The following is a 19,160-nucleotide window of genomic DNA, read 5'->3' as shown; positions in this document are numbered from 1 at the left end:
TGACTTTAAAATGTTGCACCCGTGGCTATATATTTGAACAGTTGTCTGATTTAATACTGCCTTGCAGAAAAATTTAGGGTAAAAATACACCACACACACACACTTTACTGTTGAGGCACCCTAAAGGAAACATCCTACACCTGTTTCAATGCATCTGTGCAACTCCCAGCAGCACAATAACATCTAAGAAATCCCAAGAAAGAAAAACAGCCTGTTCAAATGAAGTGGCCGCAGGACTTCCTAGAGGTCAAAAACTGTTAAATGTGATGAGGAAAATAGTAAACAGTTGGAACCGGACTGAAAATTAACTTAGAACCCAAGAGACTTGATGCCAGTGGAACTTTAATTTAAACATTGAAATTAATTCAGCATAAGGCAACATCTGCAGCTCTATATGGTAGCAACCAGTTATTAAAGTTTTAAAAACAGAAATCATATAATGCAACATCTGTAAAAATGTACACAATATGCTTGTGTTTGCCAGTGCAGTTGGTCCATGGAGGTGTACACCAAAGTCATAAGTGAAACAAAAGATTCTCCATCAGTTGACATAAGCAAATGTATGAACTTCATGGTGCCTATGGGAAGATAACCACTTTGCTGTTGGAGCTGTTGATAAATCTGTGTATTTTTTAAGTTCAAACCTTAAAAGTATCAGGCCAACAAAATTCAGAGGTTGCTGTCATGTAATGCTGTATACAGTAGACAGAAAAACTAGGGTACAATGGGAGTCATTTCCCATCCCCACCACCTTGACCTCTCTTCACGGCTTGTGACAGTCCACACAATTACCTTCAATTATCCTCACTTCCAGCTCACCAATTACATCCATTATTGATTCCAGACCCCCAGGCGGCAAGTCTTATCTATACCCAACCACAGTCCATGGAAGAGAAAGCAGAATGGGACCAAATAATAGGACTTTGGTTCATTAACACTCTCCAACTTTTCACTCCATCTATGTCACACCATCACGTGGCTAAAAGAATCTGTTTTACACTGCAGTGCCCTTGAGAAACAAATTAAATGTAGAACACACAGTACCCTCTAACAAGTTGTGACTCAGATAAGATAATCTGTAGGTCTGAATACAAGTATCAAAAAATGTGATACTTAAATATTTCCAAAGCCAAATAAAGAGCAGGACAAACGATACATCTAAAAGCTGGATTATTGCAAACAACTCATCAATTTCACCTTAAACTCTCAAAACAGCTCTGTCAGCAACAGTGTAAAGCGTAGTCATCAGTTTCTATAGTTTGTCCACTGTGTAGTAGTAAGAGACAATGATAGCAAACTGTATGCGCAAGTTCAAAGCAAAGACAGACAGACAGAGGGATGACAGTGAGACAGAGTGGATTGAAGGTCACTTACACAGTATGGAAGCTGTAAAATGGGGAATCACATTCTATAGCTCTCCTGCCAGAATTTTGAATATGATACTTGCTGACATTTAGTGAGACGCAAACATAAGCTGCTGTCATCACACACTAATGTAAAACATCCATCATCTTGAATAGAAGCCAGGGCACCTGCAGAGAGCCGCATCAATGATGCCCTACTGCCATCTCCTGTTACAACAAACTTGAGATCTGGAGGTACAAACGTGATTTGTAATGCAACGCTGCCCCCCTGAGGACTCACTGTGAAGCTTAGAAAGTGGGAGAAATGCATTATACAGACAGGTGACAAATTAAAGGAAAAACCTGAACCCTTGGCCCCTACATTGAAGGTATCTAGAGGCTGTGTTGTGTGGAAGGCATTTTGCTGGTGTGGTTTGGGTCCAGTTGTCCCTTTACACTAAGGAAGGAAGTCACTGCAAATCAATATGCTGAGTGATCACCTTTGTCCTGTGATTGGTCTCTAAAAAGATAATAATGCCCCCATCAACAGGGCACAAGGCTCACTGAATGGTTCAGTGATAATCATGTGAATCATCTATGGCCTTCCCAGTCACCAGATCTCCACACAATTGAACACCTGGGAGATTTCAGGCCAACATGTCAGACAGCACTCCCCGCTTCTATCATTAAAACACCAAATAAAGGAATATCCTACAGAAGAATTGTGCTCATCTGTCCAGTAGAGCTCCAGAAAGTTGGAGAATCAATGTCAATCATGTTTATATTGGTTTCTCCTTTAATCTATCACCTGTCTGTGTGTCTTCCTTACAACTGTACAGGAAAGAATCATCAGAAGCTTACCTCACTACCTCGTCAGTCACTTGACCGTGGAGTCTGTGCCGTATCAGATCACCAGACGTGGCACACCAAATCTTGTCTTTCAAACCTGTTGGGAGTATCAGATTTACATCATCAGCAGGGCTCAGTTAATTTAAAATTAATACTTCTACTACTGCCACTAACTTAATTTAGGCAAAAGTAACCATAATCTGGTGGCATCTAACAAGTTATAAGAGGCAGAACAGCATTTCCTTTAAATTCATTACAGTGAAACCTCGGCAGTAAATGCTGACTTTTAACTTTGCTTCCTTTCCTGATATGGTTTACGTACACTTTGGTCTAAAAATCTGCTGTATCCGTGAAGAAACACAGGGTGGTTTGAAAATGCTGCTAAATAGTCAACATCTCTGTTGTCTAAAAGCAGTTTCTAGCATAAAACGACTAATTACCTTTACAAGTCCAGCTTTTCCTCATGAATGCAGAATGCCTTTAATAAAAATAAATCCAACAAGTATGTAATAACCAGTTGGTAAAAGCATGACTTGTTTGAGGAATCACCGCGTTCACGTGATACGCAGGCAAATATAAATGAGACACAGGTGTTGCTAAGTGGAAGACCTGAGAAAGCATGTTTTGGTCTCAATTAACTTGTTTATTTTTGGCAGTAATAAAATTATTTTTCTTAAAATACATAATTACCTTTGCCCCTTTTTTGGCTTTGTATTTTGTTTTTAAGTTTGTAAATACTGTTAAAACCACAGCCTGCCGCGGTTTTACAGCACTCCAAGAGCATTTGCAAGTCGAAGGGGGCGTGGTTTGTCAGGTCTTATGTAGCGTTCACTGACAATAGGAAATGTTGCTTACATTATAAGCGATTAATACCCACTCTGAATTCAATAAAGAAAGAACAATATGACATTTAGCATAAAATTCGCTTAATTTGTTTGTTTATAAAATATTAGCTATGCAAATAAACTTCCTTTGCAAGTTATGCATATTATTCGGATTTAGTAACAACTGCAAGCTTGATAGTTAGTATTTTAGTGATTACTGTGTCGTTGTCATATATTCTGTTGTTTTCTTTTGATGAAAGCAATGATAAACAATATCCAATTAGCATTTTTGTGTCAGTTTCTTCTTGTATTTTCATCTAAGAACGCTTTTGACGTTAAGATATCGCAGCTCAGACGGGGCCCCTGAAGGCAGCAGCAGCGCAGCTCAGTGTTGTGTGCGGTCTGTTGGTTGTGTTTGCTGTTGGCTCCCCTCTGTCCTCCATTAAAGCTCGGCTCCATCCCTGCTGTACGGCGCAGGCCCGAAGTAGCGCAGCCGCTCTGAGGTTAGTGCCCTACCGCGCAATCTCCATCTATTTCAGCCCCGGCGCAGCCGCATCATCGAACCCGGCAGCGTTGGGGTGAAAGATGCAGATTGTTTATATGTTGACTGCAGCGGGATTATTCTCCATGTTTGGCTATTTTGGGGGGAATCGTGTTGTAGGCGCGTTTCGACAACAAGCAGAGAGAGAGTAGAATAGCCGGGGATGAGCCGCAGGCCGCTGGGCCTGTCGTAGCGCTCTGTTTTGTTTCATATTGCGCGGGTTTCATGCTAGCTGGTGAGATACCACGGTTTGCGTTTGACTGCACACTGAAATCATATTTCTTCACAGTATCCGCACACGGAAAACAGCTGCTTTCTTCGAGCAGAGTCAATTTTCATTTATTTGATCGACCATACACCGCCAAATGGTTAGCTCGGCAGCTAATTAGCCGAATGTAGGACATAGCTAGCTTAGCTCAGACGTTGACAAGCAGCCGGTAGATCTGCTAACATTACACCGCTGTAACATCTGAGAAATAACATAGCCTAATAAACACGAGCTGTTATTACTACTTAGCTGGTTCTGGAAATAAATATTGCAGATGATGGAAATGTGCACAACAGTGTTCATAGAATCAATGGGAAGTGCATCTTGTCATTGATCCTAGCAGCCGGTAGACTTCATCTACTGTTGTTTTACTGTGGATAATATATACAAATAAACATGTCTAGCTGCAGTAAATGACAGAATTTCGCCTCTCTTTTAGATTTTTATTTGTTTGTCAATTCTCCCGTGTTTATAAAAAATAGAATAGAAATAATGTGAAATAATAAACATGAGCATAATAAGATCCATGGAATCCCTCTGATTACATAAATATTACTGTGGTATTTATAACTTGTTCTAAATTATTTTAATCTTTATAAATAATAAACTGTAAAGTGTGCCTTCATATTTAAACATGTTAATGTATTCTGAAATAATAACACTGGAGCCTTTAATATTTTTTATTGTCAGGTAGATGTGTATTCCATACATTTTTTAAAGGTTGTTAATTATTGGTATCGAAATAGCATTGATGAATTCACATCATAATTAATACTGTACTGGCTTAACTTCAATATTTACGCTTGTTAGGTTTATTCGAGAAGCTTATTTTTCACGTCGAAAGCAATTTAGTCTGCAGTGTTGCTTTAAATGGGCTTTCTAAATAACAACAACTTGACTGCGTGAGTCTGTTTCAAAGGAAAATACATGTGTACTGGACTGACCTGCTCCACCATATATGTAATGTCAAATGTCAAGTCAGACAGGTTAGGATCTCAAAACTGTTCCCCATTCAGTTTCACAAAATGCCACAGTCACTGTATATTGATTGAGTCATGGGGCTGTAAGTTAATAAAATTAATATGTGTAAGTTTAAGTATTATTTTAGGGATTTTCACCCACTAATCACGCTATAATATGTGTGCAGTATGTCTGCACACACTGCATGTCCCCAAGTATGATCTCGTTAGTAAGTTTCTTTAATTATTGTCACTTGTGCTTGAAAGTTTGATATTTATGTGAAAGGTGCCAAGAAGTACCGATGAATGTGTTGCAAATACATCACTTATAATTTAACCATAGATTGCACACATAACAAACGCCCCCTATAGGTAGAGGGCCAGTGGTGCAATCAGTGCACTAAGACAGGGGGCATAATGCTAAAAGACAAAATAAAACATTGCTTTCAGACAATGATGTTTTTCCAAATAAAACTCCCCATCCATGCATTCTGAAGCCCTCTAGAGGCCAAACAGCAGTAGTGCAACTGGAAGTGAAACAGTATCTTTACACTGTTATACACAAGATTTCTTTGCATTAATCTGCACTAATGTCTTAGAACTTACACCTGGGTAAAGTTATATTTCTTGAGGGTCATAAGGATTCCAAATCCCTGGTGTTTTTGAGTACACATAAATATCTAAATTGCATACATTGTCTTGCAGGATAATAGTAGATTCTGAGGTTGGCTGCTAGCACATGTTACATCATTGTCTGTATGTAATAATCTGCATTTATATCAAGGAATTCTGTGCCGTAATTAAGATTAGGTGTACATTCTGGTCATTATCTTAGGCCACATCTACTTTTTCTTTCCTCAGTAACCGTAGCTGTGTAGACCAGGTGGCTGACAATGGAGGAGCACGGCGTTCACCAGACAGAGCACATGACCACCATCGAGGCCAGCGCTGTCAGCCAACAGGTCCAGCATGTTCACTTGTGTATATAACGAGGAATGACTTTTTTAATTCATAGCACAAGTCCAATTATTTGCATGTTCCTGTAATTAATTTACCATGTACTTATTTTGTTACGTCAGAGCAGAAACTTTAACTCACATACAAGTACCACGAGAAGTTAGTCAAAATTTTGTACCTATTTTCCTTTTACTGTGTGCAGGTACATGTGGCCACCTTTACTGAAGCGTCCATGATGAGCGCAGAGGAAGACTCGACGTCCTCGCCAGATGATGATCCTTATGATGACACAGACATCCTCAACTCAGCTGGCACTGATGAGGTCACCGCTCACCTGGCTGCTGCAGGTAAAGAGGAGATTTCATGTGATTCTCTGCAGGTGTTAGAATTTGTTATCCTTTACACTGAGCTAGTGAAGTTGATTTGTCATCTCAGAACAAACCAGATCTCCTGTTTGGTGTTTTGTCTTTTAGCCATAGCTCCTGGTTTGCATCTCTGACAAATTCTGCTTGTCCAGAGCCATCTGATGGTGGTGTAATGCTTTTCACTGAACAGCAGGTGGTGCCAGTAGACTGTTTGTGGAGGGAGTGCCTTTACTGTGTTGCATTCTTTTTTGCGAATTGAAAAAGAAAACTACCAAATTCAAGATATTAATGAAAAGCTCAAGTCAGGGAGGAAAAACTGAACTTAAATACATTTTACAGAATGTTTTCTGCTTTGATTACTCACCTCTACTTTTACTAACAGTCAGACATGCTCTCTCTGTGTCTCTTTGTCTCTCAGGGCCAGTAGGCATGGCAGCTGCAGCTGCCGTGGCAACTGGTAAGAAAAGAAAAAGGCCTCATATCTTTGAATCCAACCCTTCCATTCGCAAAAGGCAGCAGACCCGCCTGCTCAGGTGAGCTTATAACAATAATAACGCATATAGTGTAACAATAGCACATTTATCCCATAACATCACCCTCATCAGTTCCAATTACCAGAATGCATCACTGTGTGCTCTTAGACAGGGTCGTGGTTGGATTGATAAAAAATGATATTTCATTGCAGGAAACTGCGAGCCACATTGGATGAATACACCACCAGAGTGGGCCAACAGGCCATAGTGCTGTGCATCTCCCCCTCCAAACCCAACCCAGTGTTCAAGGTTTTCGGTGCTGCTCCTCTGGAGAATGTGGTGAGTGTTTATGGTTACAGCAGAGTGAGCGCATTTGTCTGCCAAGTAGGTTCCTGCTTTGAGATGATTCTCTAAATCATTACATGAATGAAAGTAAATGTATCAAACTCCATTATTTAAACAAAAAAAAAAACAGTTGACCGTCTGTTTAATCATGCGAGCCAAAACAGTGTTTCTCTAGTCATAAATAGGCAGTTTGAACCTTAAAGGTACACCAAACCATGCATCTTAAACATTCTCAGAAACCTGTTGATAAGTTTGAAAGGCCCCATTTATCCGAGCCACACAGTAAAAACAGCGAGAATCGTAGAATTTTGAACTTTCTGACGGTCCTTGAAGTCCCCATTTATGATGTGTTATTCAGCTGGAAGCTTGACGAGTTCAAAGCTGAAAATTATATTTCATTAAAATCAATTTGTTCTATTAGGCTAGATCAAGGCTGCTGGTGACCAGAATGATGAACTCAAACATAAGATGGACAATTTGCTTGGTGTGACTGTTGATTTGAGTCGCAAAGTGGATGCCATCAAGGAGAGGGTCGCCACAGCTGAGGTCTAAAAAAAGTTGAGAGCAGCCAGGGGGAAGGTGAAATTGCTCCTCTCCCCCACCTAAACAAGAAGTTTTTTCCTTTTCCTAAGACAGGCAGCGCGCTTTAGGTGCAGCGGCCTGAGTTGCTATTGGCAAGGCAGCTCAAACTAGTTTCATTTCATTGTATGTGAAAGTGTGCAATGACAATAAAGTTCTTCTCATTCTCTCAATAAATTGAGTCTGAAAGCTGTAAACTGTATTTACTAATAGCAGATAGGAGACAAGAATGGAGATACATTAAAGCTGTGAGTAGTAAAATATCTGTAAAGTGCAGAGTCAACTTATTATCTGGTATTGGTAACACCTGTAAACGCATACTTACATTTGATTCCAGGTTTTCACAGTTTTTGTCAAATAAATAGTCAAAGAAATTCATCTTTCACTTTTGTAATTTATGGCATTATAACTGCACAAACCAATAATTTATCAACTAGTTAGATGAAATGTTCTAACTGAAAGATCGATGTGTTTGTCTTCGTTGCTAGGTAAGGAAGTATAAGAGCATGATGTTGGAGGACCTGGAGAACGCCCTGGCTGAGCACGCCCCTGCCGGTGGAGAGCTGGCCTCAGAGCTGCCCCCCCTCACCATCGATGGCATCCCTGTCTCTGTGGATAAGATGACCCAGGTTAGCCTTGTCCTTATTGGTTTTCACTGATTCTCTGTTGAGAACCAAACTTTAAGAGTAATCAATAACGTGTATCCAGAATTATGCAGGTGTTCTTTTGTAGAAATGGGTAAATTCAAAACATGTTCCCAGCAGAGGGCACCAGCTGCCAACAAACCACAATAATGAAAATTGTGTCTTAGATCTGGGATGAGCAAGAGCTTAGCTAACTATATGTATCAAGGTCAAATGTTCATTTGTAGCAGCTTTGGTATGTCCACTAGCATCCTGATCGACATTAGAAGCAATTGCGACACCAGGCGTAACCCTGAGAGGTGGTGTCTGCATTCAACAGCACGCTGAGCCTCCCCTCTTTGCTACACCGCAAGAGGAAGTTCAGAGTACGCCGCTCTTGGTAGGTCTTTCGCTGCAGCATTAGCACCACCGGCAGGCTGAGTCCTCTGTTCACCCAGGGGAACCCGGCTTGTTTACTCTGCCGTCCCAGTGCTGCTGATGCATTCTCTGGATCATCGTCAGAGTAGGCAGCATGTCAACGGCCCGCAGAGATGCTCCACAGCCCTGGGACAGCGGCAGCCAATCCCAGCACCAGATGAATCCTTGTGAGACAGGTGTTAGCTGGCGCTTGTTTTTCTGGAGGTAGTAGGATGAGATTATCAGGAGTAACCTGTTGCCTCACTCAGCTTGGCTAAACCAAGTGGAAAGGTGTTGGGAGTGAGTGTTTTTTACATGTATGTGTTGGAAACGGGATGTTGTTGAGGCCCAGTGGGAAGGACTGATGAGCCGTTGAAATGTCACGCATGAAAGTAAGATAAGTAAAGGCCTATTCAGTTCTCCTGATCCATATCAGAAGCAACTTCACATTTTATTTGAATACATCTACAGTAGGTTTTTCTTCGCAGCTGAAGAAATCCCAAGTGAGGTTTAGAGATACAGGCCGAAGCTCTCGGCCATCAGATATTATATGAAGCATCTGTAGCAGGTGATCCTGGGTCTAGCCTGAGCCCATAATTACCCCCTCGCCTTGTTAGGTTCAGAGACCCGGCAACATGGCGGCTTTTCTAAATTCTGATTGGACCACTGCTTGGAGGATTAGGATTGGGGGTGGGGTGGTGGGTGTGAGGGCAACATGCCACTTAGCTCACTAGCCACTGTAATTAGGCCATCTGGCCTTGCACACATACATTCACATCATCTACAGGTGGAAATGCAAGAATCTATTTGTCCTTTTCCTGGTCTAGTCCAAGTTTTCATCCCAGTGCTGGCTGAGCTCACTTCTGGCTCCCACCACATGTATTGCCTGTTTTTCCAAAGCTGTTGTGATAAAGTTTTGACCCTCCATTTTCTAATAAGATCCATTTCATCATAAATCTTTGTGTGGTGCAGTGAGTAACTGTGTATCGGATGTTTTGTGATTGTGAGTTGGAAAAGGGGGTCTAATGGGGAGGAGGAAGGGATTTATTTCTCCCAGAACCAAATTTAGCCTGTGATGTCAGGGCAGGCAGACGCTGCAGTGCCTCATTGTGCAATATAATCCCCCGGTGATGCTTGCATATTACCAGGACACTAAGGACATTTGCACTAAACCCCACCACAGCATGTCAGTGAATGTGAGCGTACGCCTATTCTGGAAGTGTTGATGTGATGGTGAGTGACTATGCGTGCCACTCACTGCGTACAGATGATCGATAGCAAGCAAGTCAGGTTAGATTAGAAGCATCAACCGTTTCCTCTCCCTTCTTTGGGATACGACACAAACTGTGGCAGGCATCTCACGTAGCATGTTGGGCAAAGAAATAAGCATAGGTAAAGGAAGCATGCAAGAATAAAAAAACAGATCTGGCGTATTGTTTGAGGGTTACCTGAACTCAGGTTTAATCAAGCAAGGTGCACCTAGCTAATCTAGTTTGCTCCCATTTATTTCCATAAAACCGAAACACAGTTCAGCATCATAAAAATATTTCAACATCTTGCAAATACAGTTTCAACAACAACTGAACAGTTTAATCTTCATGAAGGAAGGCAGATTGCTTTAGTTAAAGTAGGTTTAGCTACATAAGTTGGCAATGCAGTGCAGCTAATATTCAGTCAGTGATCTTAAATTATTGGAAACAAGAAGCCGGTTGCTGTATCTACTGGCTATTAGCACAATGGCATGAAAGGGTCAGATACATTTTAATAAGATGGTGCAGTTTCTTTTGAAATGTAGTTTTATAACTTCATTTAAGCAAAAATTCATTTCTGGTTTTAAAGCAAAAGCTAAAAATTGTGATTGTCATCAGTGCTGCAGTACAGAGGCTTGGTTACGTCATCGTTTGTAAATGGTTCGCTCATTGATACGGTCAGTCCACAATAATAAAATAATGACTGGAGTCTCTGTACAAGTTCATATAATAGCACGCTACACGGGTGATCAAAGTTAATCTAATGTTTTCGTTTGACATTGATTTTCTTTTTAACGATATTGACCCACTTGTCCTTATTAATACCTTCGCTGAGTGTACTGGAGCCTTTGCTGGGACGGACTGACTGCTGGATCACCCCTGATGTTCTCTTGGTGTCAGTCTGACACATCAGGCTGGAGCCACAGCCATAGATTGGTCTGTTAATAAACATGAGCACATGGTTCTCCTTTTAGACCGCCTGGTTCTATTTGCAGGCCTTGACCACCTCAGCACTCGGCAGCAGGTAGCCGATCAATACACGTCTCCTGCTGCCTGTTCAAGGGCGTGTGTGCTCCTATGTCTGTGGGAGGAACACGGGTTTCTATGTTATCTCTTTTACTCATGCATCTATTTTTTGTTTACTTTAGGCCCAGCTGCGAGCGTTTATCCCTGAGATGCTGAAGTACTCAACAGGCAGAGGGAAGCCTGGCTGGGGTAAGGAGAGCTGCAAGCCAGTGTGGTGGCCGGAGGACATCCCTTGGGCCAACGTCCGCAGTGATGTCCGCACTGAGGAGCAGAAACAGAGAGTAAGTGAAAACACTGGCGTTGAAATACTTAAAGACGAGGATCCTCCATAAAATTGGAGTTTACTGATTAAGTACCTAGCTCAAGAATACATAGAAAATTACATTTATTCTTGTTGAGCCTTTTTTTAAAGCAACGCAGCTTTAAGATGTATTTTCCGGTATCTGAATATGTAGATCTCGAAAGAAAGTACAATGTAGAATTCAGTAACAGTGTCAGTAGTCTTTAAAGGCCTAGTTTAGTCATTTAGTTTAGAAGATGTTTGAGGCTCTCATACCTGCACCTATTAAAATGAAGCTACAGGCAGCAACACCAATAGGCATATGATGAGCTGATTAATGAGGTCTAGATTGGCTTGATCGCAAAATTTTATGGCATTTGAGCCAAAAATCCATTATTTTGCTTTCTGAATTTACATTTTTAGGAAAAAGAAGCAGGGACTTATATCAACCTGCACATTCTAAAGACGATAACTGCATAGAGTTACGCTAAGTCAAGGGGGTTTTTCATGGAAAATTTTTGATACATGTCCAGAGAGAGACTTTAAGCAGAGTGTCTTGGTATTGACTTTCTGATATGATTTGAGGGGAAAGAAAGGACCACGGTGTATCCCCCAAAAAGACCAACACTTCCTTTAACATATCTCTCTGATCCCATTCTACATCATTCATCTTTGCCATTTATTCTTTTACATAGCCTTAAAAATGATTGCCCACATTAACTTGTGCCTACACTTCCTCAGGTGTCGTGGACGCAGGCGTTGCGAACTATAGTGAAGAACTGCTACAAGCAGCACGGCCGTGAGGATCTATTATATGCTTTTGAAGACCAGCAGGTAACCGCGACAGCCACCACCCAGCACCACCTGACCACTGCACAGAGCATCGCTCATCTCGTGCCATCACAAACTGTGGTACAGACCATCAACAACCCTGATGGAACCGTCTCGCTTATCCAGGTGCGTTGAAATTGCTGTATGATCATTACACTCTTGAATGGCACTTTTGTGTTTTTTCTTTTTGAAATTAAACACTCATTTGAGTTTGATACACTGTGCATTCATATTTCCCTCAGGTTGGCACAGGACACACAGTTGCCACTCTGGCAGACGCTTCAGAGCTTCCTGGTGTAACAGTGGCTCAGGTCAACTACTCAACTGTGACTGATGGAGAGGTAATACTCATGTTACATATCTCATATGTACAATAATATAATATGCAAGAGAGTGCTATTCTCTTATTGATGTAGTAATGAACTCCAGATCAACTACTCCTTAATTTTCTGAGACACATTAAATCATAGACCAACCAAGTATCCTGAGGAGGTTAAAAACGTTGGCACTAACCTCTCAGTACAAAGCACATTTAATGGGAGCTGTCCGTTCAGCACCACAAAATCACAACCAGAAGATCAGCAATCCAACAACAGCTATATTTGCACAATGCTTGTTACCCTATTGCTGGTGGTCAGTTATTTTGTGTTTTTTGTCTAGGTGGAGCAAAACTGGGCCACCCTCCAGGGCGGGGAGATGACAATCCAAACCACCCAAGCATCAGAGGCCACGCAGGCTGTGGCATCGCTGGCTGAAGCTGCTGTTGCTGCCAGTCAAGAGATCCAGCCCGGAGCAACAGTCACGATGGCTCTCAACAGGTGATCTGGAGAGAATTTGGTGTTGTAACGTGTGGTTTTTGCTACAATATTTAGCAGTGCTTTAATGCTTCAAGTAGCTCTGGCACTCCAGAGGAAGGCATCAAGAGAGTTGAGGGATTAGAACATAACTTTTAGCGTTTTTATATTCAGAAACACTGTGTTTTGTTCTCATTTGAAAAATCCTAGTGACATTTTAAAGCGAACTGATCTCCTGATTTTTAACATGTCAGTCCTAAGAAAGCCCATACTTTCATTTGTGGCTTGTTTCCTCAAGCTTATAAATGTGCTGATAGAGAAACACATGTAGTCATGCTGTAGGATTTAGCTTTAACTGATCAAATTCACATGAGAGATTCAGCAGAGGAGCTAGCAAACACTACAGAGTCCAAGAAGAATCCATTATTGCATAAGCTCCTCTGACTACTGCTTGAAAATGGGACCCTTGAGATAGGAGTCAACGAATTCTCGTCCTGGTTCAGCATCTAATTAATTAGTTTGTAGTCTTTATAGCAGCAGCATCAAGGTGCAAAACCATTAAACTGATTGTTAGCGACATACTGTATGTGCTAACAGCTTTGTTTATTTAAACCAAAAATACTCGTGAAGGGGATAAATACATGATTGTACCTGTAATTAAAATATTGTGAGTAGTACTATTGTAAAATGTTTTCAGTCATATTATAGACTCTGTTGTAAGTATATTACCTGTCAGAGGTCGGCATGTTCAGGGGTTGTTGTCAATGTATTGTTTTTCTGGAGAGAAAACACACACCCTTGTATTCAGATGGGATCTAAAACAGGATCTTAAATGATGTCTCATATGGTGACCTGATTACAGCAAGTGAAAAATCATTTGCTGTAGTCTTTAGCTGCAGTTATAACAGGCTATGCTTCTGCTAGCAGCCTCACGATCTACATTTTTGAATTTCATGATCTTTCAGGTTCTTATCTAGAGCCTTTAAGGCATTTAACTTGCTGAATTCAACCGCCTGATGGTGAGATGCTCGCCATTTTTTCAAGGCAGCACTGTCGAGGTGATCATTTCACGTGTATGATCACGTCCCTTCGGGGCTTGTTACCTGCACCCACCTGAGTCCTCCTTCCTCTCTCCTCCCCGCCTGCTGTTTACCTGTGCTGAGCTACTCTGGGCTCACTGCTCCACAGGCTCTGGAACATTTTGTCTGTTTTCCGGCTCCAGAGGGGGAAGGAGAGTCTGTCTTTTCCGCTGTGTTGACAGCGTGACCAAAAATGACACCTTATCATGCATCAAAATTCATTAGCGGTGGTTAAGGGCAAATCCCTGCTAGTTTCGATGATCTACTGTCAATTGGTGTAATAAAGATTTAGTTTATAGCACAAAATGTTAACCACTAAACCAAAAAATGACTAACTCAGCTTGTCTTTGTCTGCCAGGACTGATTACAGAAATGGTCAAAATTTGACGTCTGTCATGAAGGCTTCATTATCCCGCCTACTGTCTCTACTCTCGCAGCTCCTCCTCCTCCTTTCTGTCCATCTGTATTTCCATCTCAGATGTGATTATCAACCAATCTGTGAACGGTTCCATTAGTTCATAACAAAGCTGGTGTGGTTATAAGCTTGTGGTAATTCCACTGTATAGATCTGGTTAATAAAACTGCCTTGTTGGGCCCATAGCACCTGTCCTTTGGGGAGATGTGACAGATTCTCCATAAGTCCAGACTAGAAAAGCCTCTTACAGCTCCTACACTCCTTCCTCTTCACCCCACATCTCTCTAATAACCCTCGCCTTTACCAAGCAGACGGTGTGTGTGTGTGTGAGAGGCAGCTTTTAGGCTTTGCACCAAGACTGTATCTGGAAGCCCTAGTATCACCATCCTTCTTGTGTGTCTGTGTATTTTAAATTGAACATGCTTTTGCATATATTGTGTGTTGCAGTGAGGCAGCGGCACATGCTGTAGCGACATTGGCAGAAGCCACTCTACAAGGAGGAGGGCAGATTGTCCTGGCAGAGACAGCAGCTGCCGTCGGGGCACTGGCAGGGGTTCAAGATGCCACAGGTACCTGTTCATCCCACATATTATCATAGTATCACCAACACTGAGGCAACATGTTAAATACACCTCAAATTAACTTGTGGTAAAGTCACTTTTATTAGTTAGCCACCAAGCATCAGCACTGATCATCAGCTCAGCCCTAATTTTCTATCAGTAATCTGATTATATGATAAACACTGAATAGTTTACACATTCATTTGGATTAAATTGTGAGTTGAGAAGTACAATTACAAATTATTATAACAGCTGGAATAAAAATATTTAGTGAGATTTTTCCACTGTGAAATATCTAGATAAAGCAACAGATAACTGAACAGTTCTACCAACAAATGTTCACCACCACATCTTTAATAATTATGTACGTTCCTTAGCCAGTGACATTTGTAATTAACCCCACTGAGTGTAAGCTTCCCACCAGCAGCACTGCCATGAACCTTCTGAGCCCCCCACATTCTAATCTACTCTGTGCTGATGGGACAGATGGTGTGTTTTTGCGTGTGTATCTTGTAGCAATATAACCCTTCTTTTAAAGACACATTATTGAAGGTCGACCCTCCCTAAATGCACAGCTGGTGCAGTGTGTCTGCTGGGACTGCACCAGTATGTAGTGACAGCCTTACATCCTCATTGGAGAGCATGAACAACCATTTCTAGCATATGTTTAGGCACCATCCACGGGATCGAACATGAAGATGCTGCTTGTCAATGGGTTGGTAAAGAGGGAGAAGCTACTAAACTGAAATTGATGACTTGAAGTAGTATGTAAATGTCAGTAGTCCGATGAATACGGATATTAAAGTGAAAATAAGCATCAGATACAAAGACACTTTGTGGTTTTTACATCTAATTTCTTTCTGCTGGCACATAGTCAGTAGCATGTACAATAGCAAAGCCAATGTAGACCTGGCTACAGACACATCTTGCAAACTGTCAATCTTTTTCTTTTTCGCCATGTCATCTAATCAGTAGCATGCATGTAACACACACACACACACACACACACACACACACACACACACACACACACACACACACACACACACACACACACACAGTGCACTAGTCCAGGGGCATGAAGGGGTCCCTCAGGGGCCGTCCGAAAGAGCTTTGATCCACTCCATTATCAGTTCATAGTCTAATCACTGGACCAGCTGTCAGCACACAACCCCAACTTCTCTTGCTCCTCTATATACCATATAGTCACACACATAATCTCACTTTCCACAACAATATCGGCCCCTCAAAACTCAGACAATGCTGTGTGTCTCTATCATCTCAACCTCATAACCAGCATCATCACAGCACTGATGCATGTATAAAAACGCTAAACCTAATTAGCTTAGCATTACAGGTACAGTTAAAGAAATGAAGCCAAAAGTATTCATTTTACTTGTCTACATAAAAATACAAACATGTATTAATATCTTCAAATGTCAAAGCCTTCCAGATTTAGGACCCATGTTCAGATATTTGAACAAGTTGTTCTAATTGTTGGAGGCAAACCTGGGAAGCACAGCATCTTTCCCACAGCAGCAATTATAGTTACGGGGGACAAAAATAGAAAATTAAGGTGTTCTGATTGTCAGGAATTTTATGACTAAATGGACATTTTTACTGTCTGAACCATTTTTTGAAAATTTAGGTAGTCTGGGTAAAACGAGACGATGGGAACTCACACATTTATCTGAAAACAACCTGACAGGAAGTACTTGGTAAAGCACTGTGAAAATACAAAAGTACATACAATATGCCCGTGTACATTTGTACATTTATACTCACAAGTAAATTCAAGTTATTCAAATCTAACATCTGCAGCCTTTGTTGTTTGACATTTTGCTTCCTAAACCATAAGGAGTCATTTGGCTGCAATAGCTCACTTAACCATCTAATGGAGCTGCCAAAGCCAGTCCTTCTCCCCACTATTGACCTTAGCTAATCACTGTAGTGCTACACAGCAGTGAAGAGCGGCGTTTGAAGTGCACTGGCCCAGACACGCCGCTGATTGGCTTGTGTAGTGACCCTTCACTCACAAAGGCACGCAGACACACATGTACATAAGCACAGTTACACCAGGGATAACCCTTAATGTCGGAGTGGCAACGTTCGAGTGGTCAAGTGAGGCACTTCAGTTAGGAGCTGTGCCGTGTCCGTACTGTGCCAGGTCTAAGCCCCCCTCTGTAATCACTGCCAACATAATTACCTGCATCAGCACAACTTAACACTGTCACAAATCACCGGCAAGAGGGCTTAGCAAGAGCCGAAAAAGGGGGTAGACAATCGCAAGCTAACTTGACAATAGGGAGTTATTTTGGGAGCTCTGGGGTTATAGTTAGAAAAATGCATGATTTGTGTTCACGCTTTTGAAAATCTTTAAACAGTGTGTGCTGTAAAACAGATTTGAATCCATCCCAGTTATGTATTAATGTGTACTTGTTGCGTTTAATGTCCAGCGTCTAAGCTCAGCGTAATGGGAGCGGGCATGAGCTACTGCCATCCCCTGCACTGACCTTCTTGCCTGGCTGTGACACTGTGACAGCTTGTAGGGTGGGGCAGAGGCCCACGTGACTGCAGCAATAATCCCTACAGGCGCACACACACACATTTACACACACACACACACAGCTGGGAATGGGGGAAGCGAGCTAGCTGAGGACGTTCAATCGGACCATTGTTCGGAAATGCCTTCTGTGTAACATGGCTGCCTCCTGTCACAGACACCTACCTGGACTGGATGGCCTTCTACACACAGTGTAAACCATAAACTCTCAATACGGTTTCCTCCGGATTAAGAGCAGTATTTGATAGTACAGTGGAATCTGAAATGTACAGAAAAAACCCACAGAAGTTCAGTTAATGCTGCTTGTGTTTTGCATCCAACTCCAACAGGTCCCTCTTATATTTCCTCAGGTCTGGTCCAGATCCCCGTCAGCATGTACCAGACCGTCGTGACCAGCCTCGCCCAAGGCAACCGGCCCGTCCAGGTTGCCATGGCACCTGTCGCCACACGCATAGAGAACACTGTCACGCTGGACGGCCAGGCAGTGGAGGTTGTGACCCTGGAGCAGTGACACTTGGGACCTTGGAAGGAGTAGAAAAGCACTGAAAGGCCACCTTGGAGATTTGTTTATCTCTCCCGTTTTCCAAGACATCACTGTCGCCATGTACAATGTCAAATATATTTTTAAATGTACATCTGCAGGGGAAGGAAAAGTGAGTTATTAATGCATTGTGTTTACTATGTAAAGATATTGCTTTTGTTGATGTAATTTTTGTTTCCCATTTAGCTTCATGTTTTTTAAGCTCTGTGTTGTGGAGTATTAAGTATTTATTTCTTTACAATTAACCTTTACTTAAAACAAAAGCCGAACCAAAAAGCCCAGGAGGAAAGCCACCACTGCTCCACTCAGAGTGTGTTACCTATCATTGTTCTGGATTTTTCGGTATCTTCTGTGTTCTTGACTGTTTTGTTTTTAGGATACATTAAACAAATTCAGTGCCATAGTCAGAAATCACTCCTCTCTGTTTCCCCATTTCCTCGGTCACTGTTGGAAAATTCCACTCTGTCTACCTGAATCTCCTTCTCTCTCCAGAACAGCTTCTGAGCTGTAGACACTCCCCAACATTTTCTCACGTTAGATGATAAAAATATCGCGTCTTGTCGTGTCCTTTTCCCTGTTCTGTTCCACTGTAGTCCACGCACATGCCAAAATTTGCGAAGACTCAGGATATACAGTACATCAAGGTGTTTTTTACTGCTGGATTTGCTGAGCTTGACTTCTTCCAGGAGTCTTTTTGTTGACCAAATCTTGTTTCTTTTCCAGTGCATGGATAGGAGGAGCACCCCTTGGTATGTTGTTCTAAACATGAACTCCTTTGTATGTCGCTGAAGACTCGGTGATCTGCATCACTCTGTGAAATCACGGGACATTGGTCATACTGCAGTATTTGTGATGCAAAAAAAAAAAAAAACAACCTTTGCGACGAAAACACGCTTGACAAGAATCAACTTAGTTTGATGCAACTGTAACAGTCAGTTTAACTGTCACCAGAATTGTGTATTTGAAAAAATAATGTCCAATAAAATGGCTGCTGTTCACCATTAAAACAGTTCCTCTCTGTTATTAATCAGACATCTAAAAATATAAGAAATGCTGAAGTATTTTTCATACTCACATTAAATGTCTACGAACTTCTAGCATCTTAAAGCAAACATAACTTTTAATGCTGCAGTATGCTTTATATACATTTTATAGTTTAGTCTCACAATTTTAATCAACCTCTTTACACAGCCATATACATAAAAACACCTAATGAACATACACACGCACATTTAGAGAATACAGTTGATTATTTAGCAGAGTATTTCCAGATGTTTT

At 41.5% G+C, this 19,160-nt stretch overlaps 1 protein-coding gene across 3 annotated transcripts; it reads left to right on the top strand.

Moving 5' to 3' along the window:
* The first annotated feature begins 3,374 nt into the window (after positions 1-3,374).
* Positions 3,375-18,889, top strand: nrf1 (nuclear respiratory factor 1). 3 transcript variants are annotated; one of them, XM_022196562.2, is made up of 12 exons: positions 3,375-3,519; positions 5,646-5,746; positions 5,944-6,088; positions 6,525-6,639; positions 6,792-6,918; positions 7,992-8,132; positions 10,942-11,100; positions 11,841-12,056; positions 12,173-12,271; positions 12,591-12,748; positions 14,666-14,787; positions 17,692-18,889. In XM_022196562.2, exons 2-12 carry the CDS (start codon positions 5,678-5,680, stop codon positions 17,850-17,852), a joined length of 1,512 nt encoding a protein of 503 aa, XP_022052254.1. In that variant the 5' UTR covers positions 3,375-3,519; positions 5,646-5,677; the 3' UTR covers positions 17,853-18,889. The 3 variants fall into 3 exon arrangements, with proteins under 3 accessions (XP_022052254.1, XP_022052252.1, XP_022052253.1); XM_022196560.2 differs by having other exon boundaries at positions 17,671-18,889; XM_022196561.2 differs by lacking the exon at positions 3,375-3,519 and adding an exon at positions 3,561-3,792 and having other exon boundaries at positions 17,671-18,889.
* The last annotated feature ends 271 nt before the right edge of the window (positions 18,890-19,160 follow it).

Source organism: Acanthochromis polyacanthus, chromosome 1, assembly GCF_021347895.1.
Source record: "Acanthochromis polyacanthus isolate Apoly-LR-REF ecotype Palm Island chromosome 1, KAUST_Apoly_ChrSc, whole genome shotgun sequence".
Classification (NCBI taxonomy): domain Eukaryota; kingdom Metazoa; phylum Chordata; class Actinopteri; family Pomacentridae; genus Acanthochromis; species Acanthochromis polyacanthus.
Note: the sequence above shows the minus strand (reverse complement) of the source record. Positions and strands in the feature narration are given on the sequence as shown.

Excerpts from the sequence above, each read along its gene's own strand:
- nrf1 (XM_022196560.2), top strand. The coding sequence starts at position 5,678 with ATGGAGGAGCACGGCGTTCACCAGACAGAGCACATGACCACCATCGAG. Across the intron at positions 5,747-5,943 it reads CCAGCGCTGTCAGCCAACAG|GTACATGTGGCCACCTTTAC; the intron begins GTCCAGCATGTT and ends TACTGTGTGCAG. Across the intron at positions 6,089-6,524 it reads CGCTCACCTGGCTGCTGCAG|GGCCAGTAGGCATGGCAGCT; the intron begins GTAAAGAGGAGA and ends TTTGTCTCTCAG.